Raw genomic sequence first — 18,332 nt, 5'->3', positions numbered from 1 at the left:
GGCCCATGAGCCATGGCCGCTGAGCCTGCGCGTCCGGAGCCTCTGCTCCGCAACGGGAGAGGCCACAGCAGGGAGGGGCCCGCGTACCCCAAAAAAAAAAAAAAAAAAAAATTCACATATAATCTTTCAGCAGCAACTCTTACCCCCATAAAACTGACAAGTCACCAAACCGGTTTTCTCTATAGGGCTCCAACCCATCATCCTTTACCTGGTTATTTTACTTCCCACAACTGCTTTAAGAGTATACATTTTCTAATACTTATATTCATATTTTATTATTTTAAAAACATTTCCACATTCCAGTCAACGACATTGTTTTCCCTGTTACGTTAAATTTTAAAACTCTCCTCATAGGCACAGCTGATTCATAGATAAATTTTGTCAACTATTTTATGACCAGCATGAAACCAATCTTATCATCTATGCCCTAGCTTCCTATACTTTCTTCAACGGTCTCCTGGCCTTAAGTCAGTTATCGTATTACATACAAGAGCCAGATTAAAATCTCTATCTAGGGACTTCCCCGGTGCCGCAGTGGTTAAGAATCCGCTTGCCAATGCAGGGAACACGGGTTCGAGCCCTGGTCTGGGAAGATCTGCAGGGAACACGGGTTCGAGCCCTGGTCTGGGAAGATCCCACATGCCACGGAGCAACTAAGCCACAACTACTGAGCTTGTGCTCTAGAGCCCTCGAGCCACAACTACTGAGCTCACATACTGCAACTACTGAAGGCTGTGCGCCTAGATCCCATGCTCCGCAACAAGAGGAGCCACCACAATGAGAAGCCCGTGCACCACAACGAAGAGCAGCCACCGCTCGCCACAACTAGAGAAAGCCCGCGCGCAGCAACGAAGACCCAACACAGCCAAAAATAAATAAATAAAATAAATAAATTTATTAAAAAAAAGAATCCGCCTGCCAATGCAGGGGACATGGGTTCAAGCCCTGGTTCAGGAAGATGCCACATGCCATGGAGCAGCTAAGCCCGTGCACCACAACTACTGAGCCTGCACTCTAGAGCCCACGTGCCACAACTACTGAAACCTGCGCTCCTAGAGCCCATGCTCCGCAACGAGAAGCTACCACAATGAGAAGCCCGCGCACCACAACCAAGTAGCCCCCGCTCGCCGCAACTAGAGAAGCCTGTGTGCAGCAACAAAGACCCAACGCAGCCAAAAATAAAATTAAAAAATAAATAAATTTAAACCTCTGTCTAGAATGTCCTCCCCATACTTCTCTTCTTTCAAAGACCATATATTCCCTCACTCCTCTGCTTTTTGTTTTCATTGCATTTACCATGCCATGACACATTATATATGTATTTATCTGTTTGTCTCTCTCCCTATCACTCTAGAAAGTAAGTTCCATGAGAGCAGGGACTTGGTTTTGCTCACTGTAGTATTCCCACAACTTAGGAAAGTGCCTGGCACAAGCTGAGGGCTCAATTCATGATTTTTGAATTAAAAATAAATTCATTAATTCGACAAATATGTGTTAAACACTGACGTAATGGAGACACTATGGATAAAGCAATGAACAGCTAATACAGTTATGATCAGAAAAGGAGAAAGGAGAAGCACTAAGGAGGGTCTCTAAACCTAGACTTCATGAATCAGGTTTCTTGAACAGATGAAGTGATATCTAAGTTCAGACTTGAGGGATGAGCAGGAAATAGCTAATTAAAGTGGGAAAGAAAGCAGCATGAAATATGATCAGGGAATGCAAGGGCAGGGTGCAGAGGGGGAGATGAATAGCACATTCAAAAATCTGCAGTTTCACATGATTCAGTTGTAGAACAAGGGAAGAATGTGAGGCCAGAGAGATACAAAAAAGCCAAATCATGAAGGACTTTGTAAGTTATGTTAGGTGTTTTGACTTTAAAAGTCATGTTTGGTTTTTTTTTGACCTAAAAACTAACAGGAATCATCAAAACGTTTTCAGCAGAATAACACTATTAGATCATTATGTCAAACATCTTCAGGATGCAATATGAAGAAAGAACTGAAGAAAATAAGACAAGAAGCAGAGAGATGAAATGATAGTTCCTTGGTAGAGAGGCGGAGCAAGTGAATATTTAGGAGGTAGAGTCAACAGGACTTGCTGGCTAATTAGATTTGGGGGTAAGAGATGGGAAGAGTCAAGGATGATGCTCACGTTTCTGGCTTAGGCGGCCAAATGGGCAGTGGTACGTACAGTGAGATAAAGCATATAGAAGAAAGAGCTGGTTTGAAAGGATGATGATGAAGTTTGGGAAGATGAATTAGAGATACTGGTGAGACATCTAAGCAAACAATGTTAGTAGATTGAGTGATACAAACAACTGAAGCTCAGGATAAAGATGTAAATTTGGAAATCATTAACATATAGATGATAACTGAAGCCATGACAATGAGTGAAATCATCCATGGAGGGTTTACATACAGAGAAGAATGCACAGTATTCCCTAGGAAACCCCACCATTTTGAAAGATAGACACAGAAAGAACACAGGATGGGGACTGAGAAAAAACAAAGGAGGAGGAAAATCAAGAGAGTACAGTGTCACAGAATAAAAGACAATATTTCAGAAGGCAGGTGTAGTCAAGAGTGCCTAATACTAAAACAGGTCAAGTAATGTAAGGACTGAAGTTTGCTCAACCAATTTAATTAGGATCATCAATAATCTTGATGAGAACAGTTCAGTGGCAGAGTGAGAACAAAAGCAGTATTTCAGAGATATAAAAACTAAGAGGTAAAGTAGATAGTAAATACACACAACTCCAAGAAGTTTGACTGTAAAGGGGAAAGAAAGAAAATGAATTCTAAAGGAGAGACAGAGTAAAAAAAATGAATTTTTAAGATAGGGAAGATTGGAATATATTTAAATGCTTTGGGGAAGAAGCCAGTTTAGAAGGAGTTGAAGATGAAAGGTAGCTGACATAATCCATTGAGTGAGCTGTCTGAGAAGGTAAGAGGGAATGTATCTGGGAAGCACAGATATTGGTATTACCTTTGGGTCACATGATATGGTCAAGTTCAGTTCAGAGGGGTAATAAAAAAGCTACTTCCTTGTTCAGATCCTTTAATCATTTCTCATTTGCAAATTTAAACACAAATGCTTCAGTCTGTTCAACTTCACAAATATTCAAATAAGTGCAAATTTAAAATGAAATAGTTTTTATATAATGAACTACCAAGAAGAAAAAATATTGATAATAATACCATAGAAGGTGAGCTGAAACTGAACTGCACATAATTTGTCAATAGACTTTTAATTTGGTACAAGTCTTTGGAAATCAACTTGCCAGTATGTATAAAAAATCATAAATATTCATACTAATTATGTTTCTGGGAATCTAGCCCAAGGAAATATTGAAAAATATAGTAAGGAACTTACATACATAAGGATACTCACTTGAGTACTACCTATAATAGTGAAAAATTGGAAATAATATGGAAATGATAAAGTAAATTGTATGCCAGTACAATGCACAGTTTTTGGAATAATATACAGTTAATTATAAAATTATAGCATGCAAATTATATAAAACATGGATTAAATGTGTATAATACAATGTTAGGTGAAATGTTTTAAAAGTATGTATATATACATGGCATCTTGCCAACATCACCCAGAATAATGCTTTTAAATAATACTAGACAACATATCATCTATTTCTTCTGCCCAGGCAGCCAATGTATCTGTCTAGAGACAAGGAATATAATATCCTCCATGGAACTCTGTGCTTTAGCTTATCTATTTCTTAATCATAAAAGCATTATACTAAAGACTAAACTAGAAGTTAACAGTCAGGGGTTAGGAAGGAGTAAATGTTAAAATGCCTGGAATGAACAGCAATTTTCAGGGTTATAATAACTGAATACTAAAATATTTTATAAACTTTTCACACAGTGTCTTTAAAGTGCACATTTTTAAAATTAACCTTTCACCTAGAAAGTTTCTTCTAACATGTAAAAATAGTCACTCTCGGTTATTATCAAAAAGATGAGATTTAAGTGCTGGCAAGGATGTAGAGAAAAGGGAACCCTCATTCACTATTGGTAAGAATGTAAATCGATACAGCCATGATGGAAAACATTTGAAGGTTCAAGAAATTAGAAATAGAACTACCATATGATCCAGCAATCCCACTTCTGGCTATATATCCAAAGGAAATGAAATCAACATCTCAAAGAGATATCTGCACCCCCATATTCACTGCAACTTTATTCACAATAACCAAGTTATAGAAACAAACTAAGTGTCCATCGATGGATGAATGGATAATGTGTGTGTGTATATATATATACATACATATATATATATATATATGTATGTATATATATATGTATATACACACACCATGGAATATTATCATCCATAAAAAAGAAAGAAATCCTGCCATTTGTGATAACATAGATGAAACTTGAGGTCATTATGCTAAGTGAAATAAGTCAAACAGAGAAAGCAAACACTGTGTGATCTTGCTTATATGTGGAATCTCAAAAAACCAAACTCATAGAAACACAGAGTAGAATGGTGATTGCCAGGGGCTGAAGGTGGGGAAAATGGGGAGATGTTGATCAAAACGTACGAACTTCCAGTTGTAAGATGAATAAGTTCTGGGGATCTAATGTACAGCATGGTGACTCCAGTTAACAATACTGTATTATACACCTCAAAGTTGTTAAGAGAGATCTTAAATGTTCTCACAATCACCACCACAACAAAAAAATGGTAATTATGTAAGGTAATAGATGTATTAACTAACTTTTTTCTGGTAATCATTTTGCAATGTATACGTGTATCAAATTGTCACACTGTACACCTTAAATTTACATGATGTTATATGTCAATTACGTCTCAATAAAGCTGGAAAAAATCATTTAAAAAAAAGACATTTCTGGAAGGGAGTAAAGGCAAGTTTCATATCCTTCGAACAAAGAATTAGCTAACAAAATAAAAGGAAAAAAAATCTAGGATCAAATAGAAGATTTAAATCCACTTCTTCGGTGATTTAAATGTTTACTTTTGGGTAAAAAGAAGAATATTCTGTAAGAAATGTAATTAATATTCAAAGACTATCAGAAACACCTAAAGCCTATAGGCTTTAATTAAAAGGAAAAAGTAATAGCTCAAAAGATGAAGTTTCTTTGATTTGAGGATAAAAAAAGAAAAAGCAAGAGAACGTAAAGTGTCAAAGATGACAGCATTAAAGAAATAAGAAAGAAACAGATATGTGAGTTCTTCATATATTGAAAGAAGGAAGCTAGGAAAGACACCCTTAACAGCAAAATCACTATTCAATTAGATTAAAAAGAATTTGGGGCATGTTTTACATATCCAAATAAGGATAGTTCAAAGATCTTACTGTTTGGGCTAAGAGTCTTATAACTGGTAGAATTCCCTCCACCCCAGTCAAGATTTCTTTTTAATCTAATGACAAGACAAGTTCATGTTAAATATGCCAATAGTATATATAAAACTGGCTGGCTACTTACCCTATCATAACCAGATTTTACAAATGCCATCTCTACCTTAAAATTTTAATTGTAGGCAGAAATCACTGCTGAATTCTGTTTAATGCACTTTTGTTTACATACCCTAATTTGCCCTTTTAAAACTAAGGCATTTTCAAGGATTCAGTACATTAGAATTTCATAATTTATATATTTTATTGAACTCAAATTAGACTGCCATATTAGACAGAACTAGGCATATGATGTTTGTTATAATAAAAACAGAATTATGAATTTCTATGATTGCTTCACATCTAAACTAATCACTTCAAACCGATTCAAGGTAAAAGATCTAAAAATCAAATCCTAGTTCTAGGTCTCAAAATTCAACACTCCGAAAGGAATTACAATACCACTAGCTTGAATATCTTATTAAAACAATGTGATACAGTTAAGATAAAAACATATCTGCAGGAACCTCAAAAAAATAGAAACCTCATTGTCTAATTTACTTACGCTATGATCAGAATAACTTCTCCAAATGAAGTATTTGGCAATTTATATTACTAATCTAGTTCAATGAAGCTATGCAAAAGGTAGCAAAATTGGAAGAATCATTTTTGCCTATGTCTTTTATGCCAACTATCTCCTCAACAATAATAGCTCACTAGCAGTCATCTGCCATATGTATGTCAAAATATAATTAAATCAACATCTTTCCTTTACTTAAAAACCTCAATCTAAACTGGAATAGTCAGGATGACAGATCATGATTTCAAAAAACATTAATACCAAAGTTGTCTCTTTACTATTTTCCTGCATTTACTCAATGCACAGTCCTATATTTTGAAATCCTGTTAGTGAGACAGTAGTCAAATATTATCTTAATTCTTACGATCAGGATAAAGAAGGTGGAGAGACAACTAATGTCTTAGTGTAATCAAAAACGTCCAGCAAAAATTGTCAGGTGACAAGAGGATAATGTGAAAAACAGTGCAAACATTTGGAGAAGTAACCTCCAAAATAATTTTAACACTTCCTGTCTCTGAAAGCTAGAAGGAAGATAAAAACCCTCAAAAGATATGGGTTAAAATGACATAAGTGGAGTTTTTTTGGTGGGGGCAGGAGATGATTTAGCTTTCTTGACATATTCTTTTCACTTGAGAACAATCTCATAAACGTTAATTAAAGAAGGAAAACTTAAAACTACTCAACATATCAAAGAATAAGAAGCAACTAATCTGGTTACTTCAGCTTTAAAAATCTAGGTTGCCAACATCTCTACAACCAGATAAACACCCAGTAAATATAATTACTACTGTTTTTAAAATCTGTGACTCAACTTAAGTGCAGAAAACAATTAAATTCCTGTTAAAATGACCATAATTTTCTACTCAGTTTGTCTTTAACCAAAATATTTGTTCACAGACTATATTGAGAATGATTTGACAAGGAAAAGATGAGGATAAAATTTACTAAATACTATCTGTTCTCAATGAGACAACTCAAATTTTCAATATGGAACTAATATTATTAGTTATTCCACTTTCTTTAACTTTTGGGCTTTTTGAAGCAAACTGTCTTACCCAATTACATACTTTCAAATTTTTCAATTAATAAAAATCTTTACAAGGAAACAATTTTAAAATCACCAAAAAGCCAAAGGACAAGATGTTCAAGATTTTAGACAGTATCTAAGAAAGAACACAATCAGGGAATGGCTTTGTCAAGGTGGGCAAAGTTCAGAATGGCAGAATTCCTTCCCTGTTGGAATGAATATACTAAAACTGCCGGTGGTTTGGTGGCTATCACTGGGTGCAGTAGTAAAATAGAAGGGAAAAGCCTGGCACAGAAAGCTGAATGGCCCAAAGAAAACCTAAGTGGTGACAAGAGCCTAAAGGCACATGCAGGTACGCATCTTTTATATTGGATGTGATACACTTACATGGCCCCTGTTGAATCTCTTGGGGACCAACAGTAAAGCAAGTTTAGAACTTCAAATCTTGAGACATCTATAGCAAGATGCTGATCCAATGTGGCTCCAAATATCTTCTGTTTTCCTGGCTCACCTGAAGAGGAAAAAACACTACAGAGGATGTGGGAACTGAATTTCTTTATGTAGTTTCTTCTAGAGCAACTGTCTGAAAGTTTTGGCCCAATCCTTTTTGAAGTCTGGAGATGAGACACTTGAGGGACTAGTGAAAAACAAAATTCAAATGAAAAGGTGGAGTGAGACATCTAAAAGGGGAATACGAGAGCAAAAGATACTGGTCGTAGGTAAATCAGTGTTTCTAATCCTTAAGTGGGAGGAGGCAGAGAAAGGAGAGAAAAAATGCACCGATGTTTCTCCCTCCACTCCCTCACCCCAATTGCTACTAAAATTTCACAAAGTACCTAAACTTTTTGACCGCAATTAGGGAGTGAGTGAGCAAGACTACTTGGAAAGTTTAAGTGTTTTGTCAAGTCTCCCTCCCCTGGCTAAGCGGCATTATTAAGCAGCAGGGAGGCCTTTCAGATAATACTTTTTTTCCTAAGAAAAGATTCTGGTGGAATACAGCTTGAAACAATAAAGGAAGAGAAAAATAAATGCAATTTATACAAAAATGGAAGTCACAGGACAATATACCATATTGACAAAGTTTATTTACTTCTGTTTTTCCAAAGGGGAGGGACTGCTTTCTTGTAATAAGAAATCAGAACAAAAAGTAGTTTCCAAATAATAGAAAATATTTTTAAACTAAGCAACACAAACTGCATGCTTCATCCCCTTAGGAAATATTATCCCTGGAAAGATAAACTTTAAAAAACTAAGAAGAGCAGAACCAAGTCTGATGTACATTACCACACAAAAGCATAAAAGTGGAGTCCATAAAATTAATTTTAGATTTTTTAATTAACTTAATTGTTTTCTTAAAACATTTTACCTAAATGTTGTCTTATCAGAGTCATTCTCCAGCATTCATGTAATAACCTAGGATATAAAACAATTTTCTTTCCAAATATATTCCATTTTAACCAGTTTACTTGAACTATATCTGGTAAAGATACCAGAATTTTCTGAAAAATAAGATTGGAGAACCAATTAGATCCTTACCTGACGTGGCTGTTCATTCATTCGTTGTGGATCTGATTTCACTTTATTACTAGGATGATTTGTGACTTTGGTTACCGGTTGTTTGAAAATTGATGCTGTTTGTCTAATTGGCAATGTTGTATTCAAGTCTGGCTTACCCTGTGGATATAAGTGTGTTTTAATTAATAAATATTATATATAAATACAATTAGATGAATTTTTATTAATTCAATATGTATTACTTTAACTTGGATAATTCCAAACTTCTCAATCTCAGCATTTTAAATACTCTGAAGTACACTTTAATCACTTTATTATGTAAGACTTATGCAAAGTTTTCTCATAATAAAAAGCTTTCTGTATTCTTTTAAATGTAAGAAAATTCTCTATGTTAAAATTCATAATTAATTTGATTAGCAAGATACTAGGAACTTTTAGGTGAACAAATATGTTTAAGGTTAGGTTACACAAAAGGAAGGAGGGTTTTCAGGACAATAATCGGAAAGCAGTCATTTCTACATTCTGAGAATGGAGGAAACTAATAGCGCACTTGGCCATTAAAATAACTTCATGAGCTGTCAGGGGGCCAAGCTTACATAAAACCACAAACGTTAACCTTCCCTTTTATATTAGAAAAACAGATAATTAGAAATGAAAGTTGTAATTCCACAAACAGAGCTCAATTTAGAAAAATGTAATAAAATAAGGAAATATTCTTTATCTTTAATATTTTATAGCACATTTAATGCTTTTTAAAAAAACTTAAAATTGAAGTTTCAGAAGGGCAAGCAACATACTTATATATTTTTAATCAACCAGTAAAAAAATTAAGTTATGTTCTAATGAAAAGTAAATGTGGCACAGAATTGCTATTAAGCTCATTTGAAATACTATAACACCAGGTGGGGGCAGAGGTGTGGAAAAAGAGGAAGAAAAAGAACAAAATGTGATTTAATCACTGTGTATTCTGAGTCTGGCAAAAACCATAAAGGCTCAAATACACCTGAAAGCAATACACATCAGATAATTTTAGGATAGAAGAGTATACTCGATAAATCATCTACAGGATATTCAATGAACTTTTATCTTTATAACTATCTCCAAATAAAAATTATATCAACTTTGAGACTCCAGAACAGCAGTTCTCAACCTTAAGCATGCATCAGAGTCACCCAGAGTGCTGATTAAAGCACAGATTATTGGGCCACACTCCCAGAAATTCTGATTCAGGAGGTCTGAGGTAGGACCTGGGAAACCGCATTTCTATTAAGGTCCAGGTGATGGTGATGCTGATCCAGGGACCACCACACTTGGACAACTACTGCTCTAAAACAAAGACTGAGAGTTGGTGGCGGGGAGACCAGGTCTAACCCATAGATGTGTTTTGTTCAGTTCTTAGTTTCTTTAGTAAATTAAGCCAACATCTACAAATAAAATTCACATAAAATGCAGAATTCTGGGCTGCTTAAAGGAGCTCCAGAGACGGGTGCGAGCGGCGGCTAACAGCGCAGCCCCCCGAGACAGGCATGAGACGCTAAGGGTGCTCCTGCTGCCACCAACAAGCCTGGGTGGGAGCACAGGTCACTATCCACACCCCCTTCCGGGGAGCCTGTGCATCCCGCCACTGCCAGGGTCTCAGGACCCAGCGACAACTTCCCCAGGAGAGCGCACGGCGCGCCTCAGGCTGGTGCAACATCATGCTGGCCTCTGCCGCCGCAGACTCGGCCCGCATCAATACCCCTCCCTCCCCGCGGCCTGAGTGAGCCAGAGCCCCCGAATCAGCGGCTCCTTTAACCCTGTCCTGTCTGAGCGAAGAACAGACGCCCTCAGGCGACCTACACGCAGAGGCGGGGCCAAATCCAAAGCTGAGCCCCGGGAGCTGTGCGAACAAAGAAGAGAAAGGGAAATCTCTCCCAGCAGCCTCAGAAGCAGCGGATTAAAGCTCCACAATCAACTTGATGTACCTGCATCTGTGGAATACATGAATAGACAACGAATCATCCCAAATTGAGGAGGTGGACATTGAGAGCAAGATTTATTATTTTTTCCCATTTTCCTCTTTTTGTGAGTGTGTATGTGTATGCTTCTGTTTGAGATTTTGTCTCTATAGCTCTGCTTTCACCATTTGTCCTAGGGTCCTACCCGTACGTATTTGTTTTTCTTTAAAAAATTTTTTTTTCTTAATAATTTTTTTATTTTAAGAACTTTATTTTATTTTACCTTACTTTTATTTTCTTTTATCCTCTTTCTTTCTACTTTTTCTCCCTTTTATTCTGAGCCGTGTGGATGAAAGTCTCTTGGTGCTGCACCCAGGAGTCAATGCTGTGCCTCTGAGGTGGGAGAGACAACTTCAGAACACTGGTCCACAACAGACCTCCTAGCTCCACGTAATATCAAACGGCAAAAATCTCCCAGAGATCTCCATCTCAACACCAACACCCAGCTTCACTCAACGACCAGCAAGCTACAGTGCTGGACACCCTATGCCAAACAACTAGCAAGACAGGAACACAACCCCACCCATTAGCACAGAGGCTGCCTAAAATCATAATAAGTCCACAGACACCCAAAAACACACCACAAGACGTGGACATGCCCACAAGAAAGACAACATCCAGCCTCATCCACCAGAACACAGGCACTAGTCCCCTACACCATAAAGCCTACACAACCCACGGAACCAACTTTAGCTACTGGGGACAGACACCAAAAACAACGGGAACTACGAGCCTGCAGCCTGCAAAAAGGAGACCCCAAACACAGTAACATAAGCAAAACGAGAAGACAGAAAAACACACAGCAAATGAAAGAGCAAGGCAAAAACCCACCAGACTAACAAATGAAGAGGAAATTGGCAATATACCTGAAAAAGAATTCAGAATAATGATAGTAAAGATGATCCAAAATCTTGGAAATAGAAAGGAGAAAATACAAGAAACGTTTAACAAGGACCTAGAAAAACTAAAGAGGAAAAAAGCAACAATGAACAACACAATAAATGAAATTAAAAACACTCTAGAAGGGATCAATAGCAGAATAACTGAGGCACAAGAACGGATAAGTGACCTGGAAGATAAAGTAGTGGAAATAACTACTGCAGAGCAGAGCAAAGAAAAAAGAATGAAAAGAACTGAGGACAGTCTCAGAAACCTCTGGGACAACATTAAACGTACCAACATTCGAATTATAGGGGTTCCAGAAGAAGAAGAGAAAAAGAAAGGGACTGAGAAAATATTTGAAGAGATTATAGTTGAAAACTTCCCTAATATGGGAAAGGAAATAGTTAATCAAGTCCAGGAAGCACAGAGAATCCCACACAGGATAAATCCAAGGAGAAACACACCAAGACACATATTAATCAAACTGTCAAAAATTAAATACAAAGAAAACATTAAAAGCAGCAAGGGAAAAACAACAAATAACACACAAGGGAATCCCCATAAGGATAACAGCTGATCTTTCAGCAGAAACTCTGCAAGCCAGAAGGGAGTGGCAGGACATATTTCAAGTGATGAAGGAGAGAAACCTACAACCAAGATTATTCTAACCAGCAAGGATCTCATTCAGATTTTATGGAGAAATTAAAGCCTTTACAGACAAGCAAAAGCTAAGAGAATTCAGCAACACCAAACCAGCTTTACAACAAATGTTAAAGGAACTTCTCTAGGCAGGAAACACAAGAGAAGGAAAAGACCTACAATAATAAACCCAAAACAATTCAGAAAACAGGAACATACATATCGATAATTACCTTAAATGTAAATGGATTAAATGCTCCACAAAAAGACACAGATTGGCTGAATGGATACAAAAACAAGACCCATGTATATGCTGTCTACAAGAGACCCACTTCAGACCTAGAGACACATACAGACTGAAAGTGAGGGGATGGAAAAAGATATTCCATGCAAATGAAAACCAAAAGAAAGCTGGAGTAGCAATTCTCGTATCAGACAAAATAGACTTTAAAATAAAGACTATTAGAAGAGACAAAGAAGATCAATCTAGGATTGATCCAAGAAGAAGATTTAACAATTGTAAATATTTATGCACCAAAGGAGCATCTCAATGCATAAGGCAAACACTAACAGCCATAAAAGGGGAAATCAACAGTAACACATTCACAGTAGGGAATTTTAACACCCCATTTCCACCAATGGACAGATCATCCAAAATGAAAATAAATAAGGAAACATAAGCTTTAAATGATACATTAAACAAGATGGACTTAATTGATATTTATAGGACATTCCATCCAAAAACAACAGAATACACATTTTTCTCAAGTGCTCATGGAACATTCTCCAAGATAGATCATATCTTGGGTCACAAATCAAGCCTTGGTAAATTTAAGAAAATTGAAATCTTACCAAGTATCTTTTCTGACCACAACACTATGAGACTAGATATCAATCACAGGAAAAGATCTGTAAAAAATACAAACACATGGAGGCTAAACAATACACTACTTAATAACGAAGTGATCACTGAAGAAATCAAAGAGGAAATCAAAATATACCTAGAAACAAATGACAATGGAGACATGACGACCCAAAACCTATCGGATGCAGCAAAAGCAGTTCTAAGAGGGAAGTTTATAGCAATACAATCCTACCTTAAGAAACACAAAACATCTCGAATAAAAACCTAACCTTGCACCTAAAGCAATTAGAGAAAGAAGAAAAAAAAAAACCTAAAGTTAGCAGAAGGAAAGAAATCATAAAGATCAGATCAGAGATAAATGAAAAAGAAATGAAGGAAACGATAGCAAAGATCAATAAAACTAAAAGCTGGTTCTTTGAGAAGATAAACAAAATTGATAAACCGTTAGCCAGACTCATCAAGAAAAAAGGGAGAAGACTCAAATCAATAGAATCAGAAATGAAAAAGGAGAAGTAACAACTGACACTGCAGAAATACAAAGGATCATGAGAGATTACTACAAGCACCTCTTAGCCAATAAAATGGACAACCTGGAAGAAATGGACAAATTCTTAGAAATGCACAAGCTGCCAAGACTGAATCAGGAAGAAATAGAAAATATAAACAGACAATAACAAGCACTGAAATTGAAACTCTGATTAAAAATCTTCCAGCAAACAAAAGCCCAGGACCAGATGGCTTAACAGGCAAATTTTTTCAAACATTTAGAGAAGAGCTAACACCTATTCTTCTCAAACTCTTCCAACATATAGCAGAGGGAGGAACACTCCCAAACTCATTCTACGAGGCCACCATCACCCTGATACCAAAACCAGACAAGGATGTCACAAAGAAAGAAAACTACAGGCCAATATCACTGATGAACAGAGATGCAAAAATCCTCAACAAAACACTAGCAAACAGAATCCAACAGCACATTAAAAGGATCATACACCATGATCAAGTGGGGTTTATTCCAGGAATGCAAGGATTCTTCAACATACGCAAATCAATCAACATGATACACCATATTAACAAATTGAAGGAGAAAAACCATATGATCATCTCAATAGATGCAGAGAAAGCTTTCAACAAAATTCAACACCCATTTATGATAAAAACTCTCCAGAAAGTAGGCACAGAGGAAACTTTCCTCAACATAATAAAGGCCATATATGACAAACCCACAGCCAACATCATCTTCAATGGTGAACAATTGAAAGCATTTCCACTAACATCAGGACTAAGACAAGGTTGCACACTCTCACCACTCTTATTCAACATAGTTTTGGAAGTTTTAGCCACAGCAATCAGAGAAGAAAAAGAAATAAAAGGAATCCAAATCGGAAAAGGAGAAGTAAAGCTGTCACTGTTTGCAGATGACATGATACTATACATAGAGAATCCTAAAGATGCTACCAGAAAACTACTAGAGCTAATCAATGAATGTGGTAAAATAGGAGGATACAAAATTAATGCACAGAAATCTCTTGCATTCCTATACACGAAAGATGAAAAATCTGAAAGTGAAATTAAGAAAACACTCCCATTTACCATTGCAACAAAAAGAATAAAATATCTAGGAATAAACCTACCTAAGGAGACAAAAGACCTGTATGCAGAAAATTATAAGACACTGATGAAAGAAATTAAAGATGATACAAATAGATGGAGAGACATACCAAGTTCTTGGATTGGAAGAATCAACATTGTGAAAATGACTATATCACCCAAAGCAATCTACAGATTCAATGCAATCCGTATCAAACTACCACTGGCATTTTTCACAGAACTAGAACAAAAAATTTCACAATTTGCATGGAAACACAAAAGACCCCAAATAGCCAAAGCAATCTTGAGAACAAAAAACGGAGTTGGGGCTACCCTGGTGGCACAGTGGTTGAGAGTCCGCCTACTGATGCAGGGGACACGGGTTCGTGCCCTGGTCCAGGAAGATCCCACATGCCACGGAGCAGCTAGGCCCGTGAGCCACGGCCGCTGAGCCTATGCGTCCGGAGCCTGTGCTCTGCAGTGGTAGAGGCCACAACAGTGAGTGGCCCATGTACCGTAAAAAAAAAAAAAAAAAAAAAAAAACGAAACTGGAGGAATCAGGCTCCCTGACTTCAGACTATACTACAAAGGTACAGTAATCAAGACAGTATGGTACTGGCACAAACACAGAAAGATAGATCAATGGAACAGGATAGAAAGCCCAGAGATAAACCCACGCACATATAATCACCTTATCTTTGATAAAGGAGGTAGGAATGTACAGTGGAGAAAGGACAGCCTCTTCAATATGTGGTGCTGGGAAAACTGGACAGGTACATGTAAAAGTATGAGATTAGATCACTCCCTAACACCATACACAAAAGAAGCTCAAAATGGATTAAAGACCTAAATGTAAGGCCAGAAACTATCAAACTCTTAGAGGAAAACATAGGTAGAACACTCTATGAAATAAATCACAGGAAGATCCTTTTTGACCCATCTCCTAGAGAAATGGAAATAAAAACAAAAATAAACAAATGGGACCTAATGAAACTTCAACACTTTTGCACAGCAAAGGAAACCATACACAAGACCAAAAGACAACCCTCAGAATGGGAGAAAATATTTGCAAATGAAACAACTGACAAAGGATTAATCTCCAAAATTTACAAGCAGCTCATGCAGCTCAATAACAAAAAAACAAACAACGCAATCCAAAAATGGGCAGAACACCTAAATAGACATTTCTCCAAAGAAGATGTACAGACTGCTAACAAACACATGAAACAATGCTCAACATCATTCATCATTAGAGAAATGCAAATCAAAGCTACAATGAGGGCCTCCCTGGTGGCGCAGTGGTTGAGAGTCCACCTGCCGATGCAGGGGACACACGGGTTCGTGCCCCGGTCCAGGAAGATCCCACGTGCCGCGGAGTGTATAGGGCCGTGAGCCATGGCTGCTGAGCCTGCGCATCCAGAGCCTGTGCTCCGCAACAGGAGAGGCCACAACAGTGAGAGGTCCGCGGACCACAAAAAAAACAAACCAAAAACCAAAAAAAAAAAACCAAAAAAAAAAAACTACAATGAGATATCATCTCACACCAGTCAGAATGGCCATCATCAAAAAATCTAGAAACAATAAATGCTGGAGAGGGTGTGGAGAAAAGGGAACCCTCTTTCACTGCTGGTGGGAATGTGAATTGGTACAGCCACTATGGAGAACAATATGGAGGTTCCTTAAAAAACTACAAATATAACTATCGTATGACCCAGCAATCCCACTACTGGGCGTATACCCTGAGAAAACCGTAATTCAAAAAGAGTCACGTACCAAAATGTTCATTGCAGCTCTATTTACAGTAGCCCGGAGATGGAAACAACCTAAGTGTCCATGATCGGATGAATGGATAAAGAAGATGTGGTACATATATACAATGGAATATTACTCAGCCATAAAAAGAAACGAAATTGAGCTATTTGTAATGAGGTGGATAGACCTAGAGTCTGTCATACAGAGTGAAGCAAGTCAGAAAGAGAAAGACAGGGCTTCCCTGGTGGCGCACTGGTTGAGAGTCCGCCTGCCAACGCAGGGGACACGTGTTCGTGCCCTGGTCTGGGAGGATCCCACATGCCGCGGAGCAGCTGGGCCCATGAGCCATGGCCGGAGCCTGTGCTCCGCAGCGGGAGAGGACACAACAGTGAGAGGCCCGCGTACTGCAAAAATAAAAAAAAAAAGAAAGAGAAAGACAAATACCGTATGCTAACACATATATATAGAATTTAAGAAAAAAAAATGTCATGAAGAACCTAGGGGTAAGACAGGAATAAAGACACAGACCTACTAGAGAATGGACTTGAGGATATGGGGAGGGGGAAGGGTAAGCTATGACAAAGTGAGAGAGTGGCATGGACATATATACACTACCAAACGTAAAACAGATAGCTAGTGGGAAGCAGCCGCATAATACAGGGAGGTCAGCTTGGTGCTCTGTGACCACCTAGAGGGGTGGGATAGGGAGGGTGGGAGGGAGGGAGACGCAAGAGGGAAGAGATATGGGAACATATGTATATGTATAACTGATTCACTTTGTTATAAAGCAGAAACTAACACACCATTGTAAAGCAATTATACTCCAATACAGATTAAAAAAAAAAAAAGAGAGAGAAGAAAATGCAGAATTCTAGCTTCTCTTTAAAACTCAAAGATCTAGAAATACTGGACTGATGTGGCCAAAGCAGGCCATTATTGATTAGTAATGGCTGCCACTAGAGGTGTCAAGTTTTGTTCTTTTGCAAAAGTCTTCAATTCACATTTGCAAAGCTGTCTGAGCCCTACAGGTACTGAGTTTGTGATCTCCGCTTAAAGAATATCAGGATGACTAGAAAGGTAAGGATCACAATAGATTCATCTGATCATTATTACAATTACAGTATTATTTGGACTCACTATTAAATATACCTCTACCCCCAGCCCCAAACACACACACACACACACACACTGATCTTCTGTACCTACTGGGCATGCTTGTCATTTCTTGCACTCAATTTTCTCCCCATGTATGTGCTTACCTTTAAGAGACATATTCACCTTTAATAACTCTAATATTATTTCTCAGGCATTTCACTTTATCTTTATGGTTTTCCAAAAAACTTAGAGGTGTGGAAACTTGACCAACAGGCTGCAAAATAACCACTTAGGATGCCATCTCTGAAAAGTGTGAGGCCCAGAAATGTGTATTTTTTAAAGCTCTCCTGGTAATTCTGTGATGCACCGGTTTGGATCCCTCTGATTTATGACATCTAGAGCATTCTGAGGCCCTAAGTGAAGCCATCCAACCTATAACATAGTCAATATTCAATCCTAAAGAAGCTTAACACATAAATGTTTATGAAGAACTTATCCTGTCACTAATTAGTTATAATTAGTATCTTCCACTAAACAATATCTTGTTTGGTTTTTAATGTTTTTGTTCTTTAATAAAGAACAATAAACTCTGCTGGTATTATAATGAAGATGGCATCAGTAGACAAAGAAGTATATAACAACTGTTTGTATGAGCAAACACAGTCGAGCCTGTAAGATTCTCATTGTTACAAAGAATGACTGGAGGAAGCACAGACTAAACTATTCAAAACTATAAAATCCTGAATCCACACAGATTGGAAGGAAGCACGAAACATGTAAAACGACCTGTGCTACAATGGTTAGACTGATATTTTTTTCATTAACTTATGTTTCTGGTACAATTAATAAAAATTGATTTACTGGCTAAAAGTATTCAAAATACACCATTAACTTCCATTGTCTGACAATGAGACAATTCATTTTCCCAGTGGCATGGAATGAGATTATTCAAGAGTGTGCTGCCTTGCTCTTCTTCTTCTTCTTTTTTTTTTTTTTTTTTT

The 18,332-nt window shown here is 37.4% G+C and overlaps 1 protein-coding gene across 1 annotated transcript in view; it reads right to left on the bottom strand.

Moving 5' to 3' along the window:
* The window catches only part of MBD2 (methyl-CpG binding domain protein 2), a 79,507-nt gene that overhangs the window by 28,794 nt on the left and 32,381 nt on the right, over positions 1-18,332 (bottom strand). Inside the window, exon 4 of the mRNA XM_007471664.1 lies at positions 8,533-8,670. Within this exon, the coding sequence (XP_007471726.1) occupies positions 8,533-8,670 (138 nt within the window). The remainder of the gene's footprint in view (positions 1-8,532; positions 8,671-18,332) is intronic.

This window comes from Lipotes vexillifer, unplaced genomic scaffold (genome assembly GCF_000442215.2).
Source record: "Lipotes vexillifer unplaced genomic scaffold, Lipotes_vexillifer_v1.1 scaffold195, whole genome shotgun sequence".
Lineage (NCBI taxonomy): Eukaryota > Metazoa > Chordata > Mammalia > Artiodactyla > Lipotidae > Lipotes > Lipotes vexillifer.
This window is presented reverse-complemented; position numbering and strand designations above follow the sequence as displayed.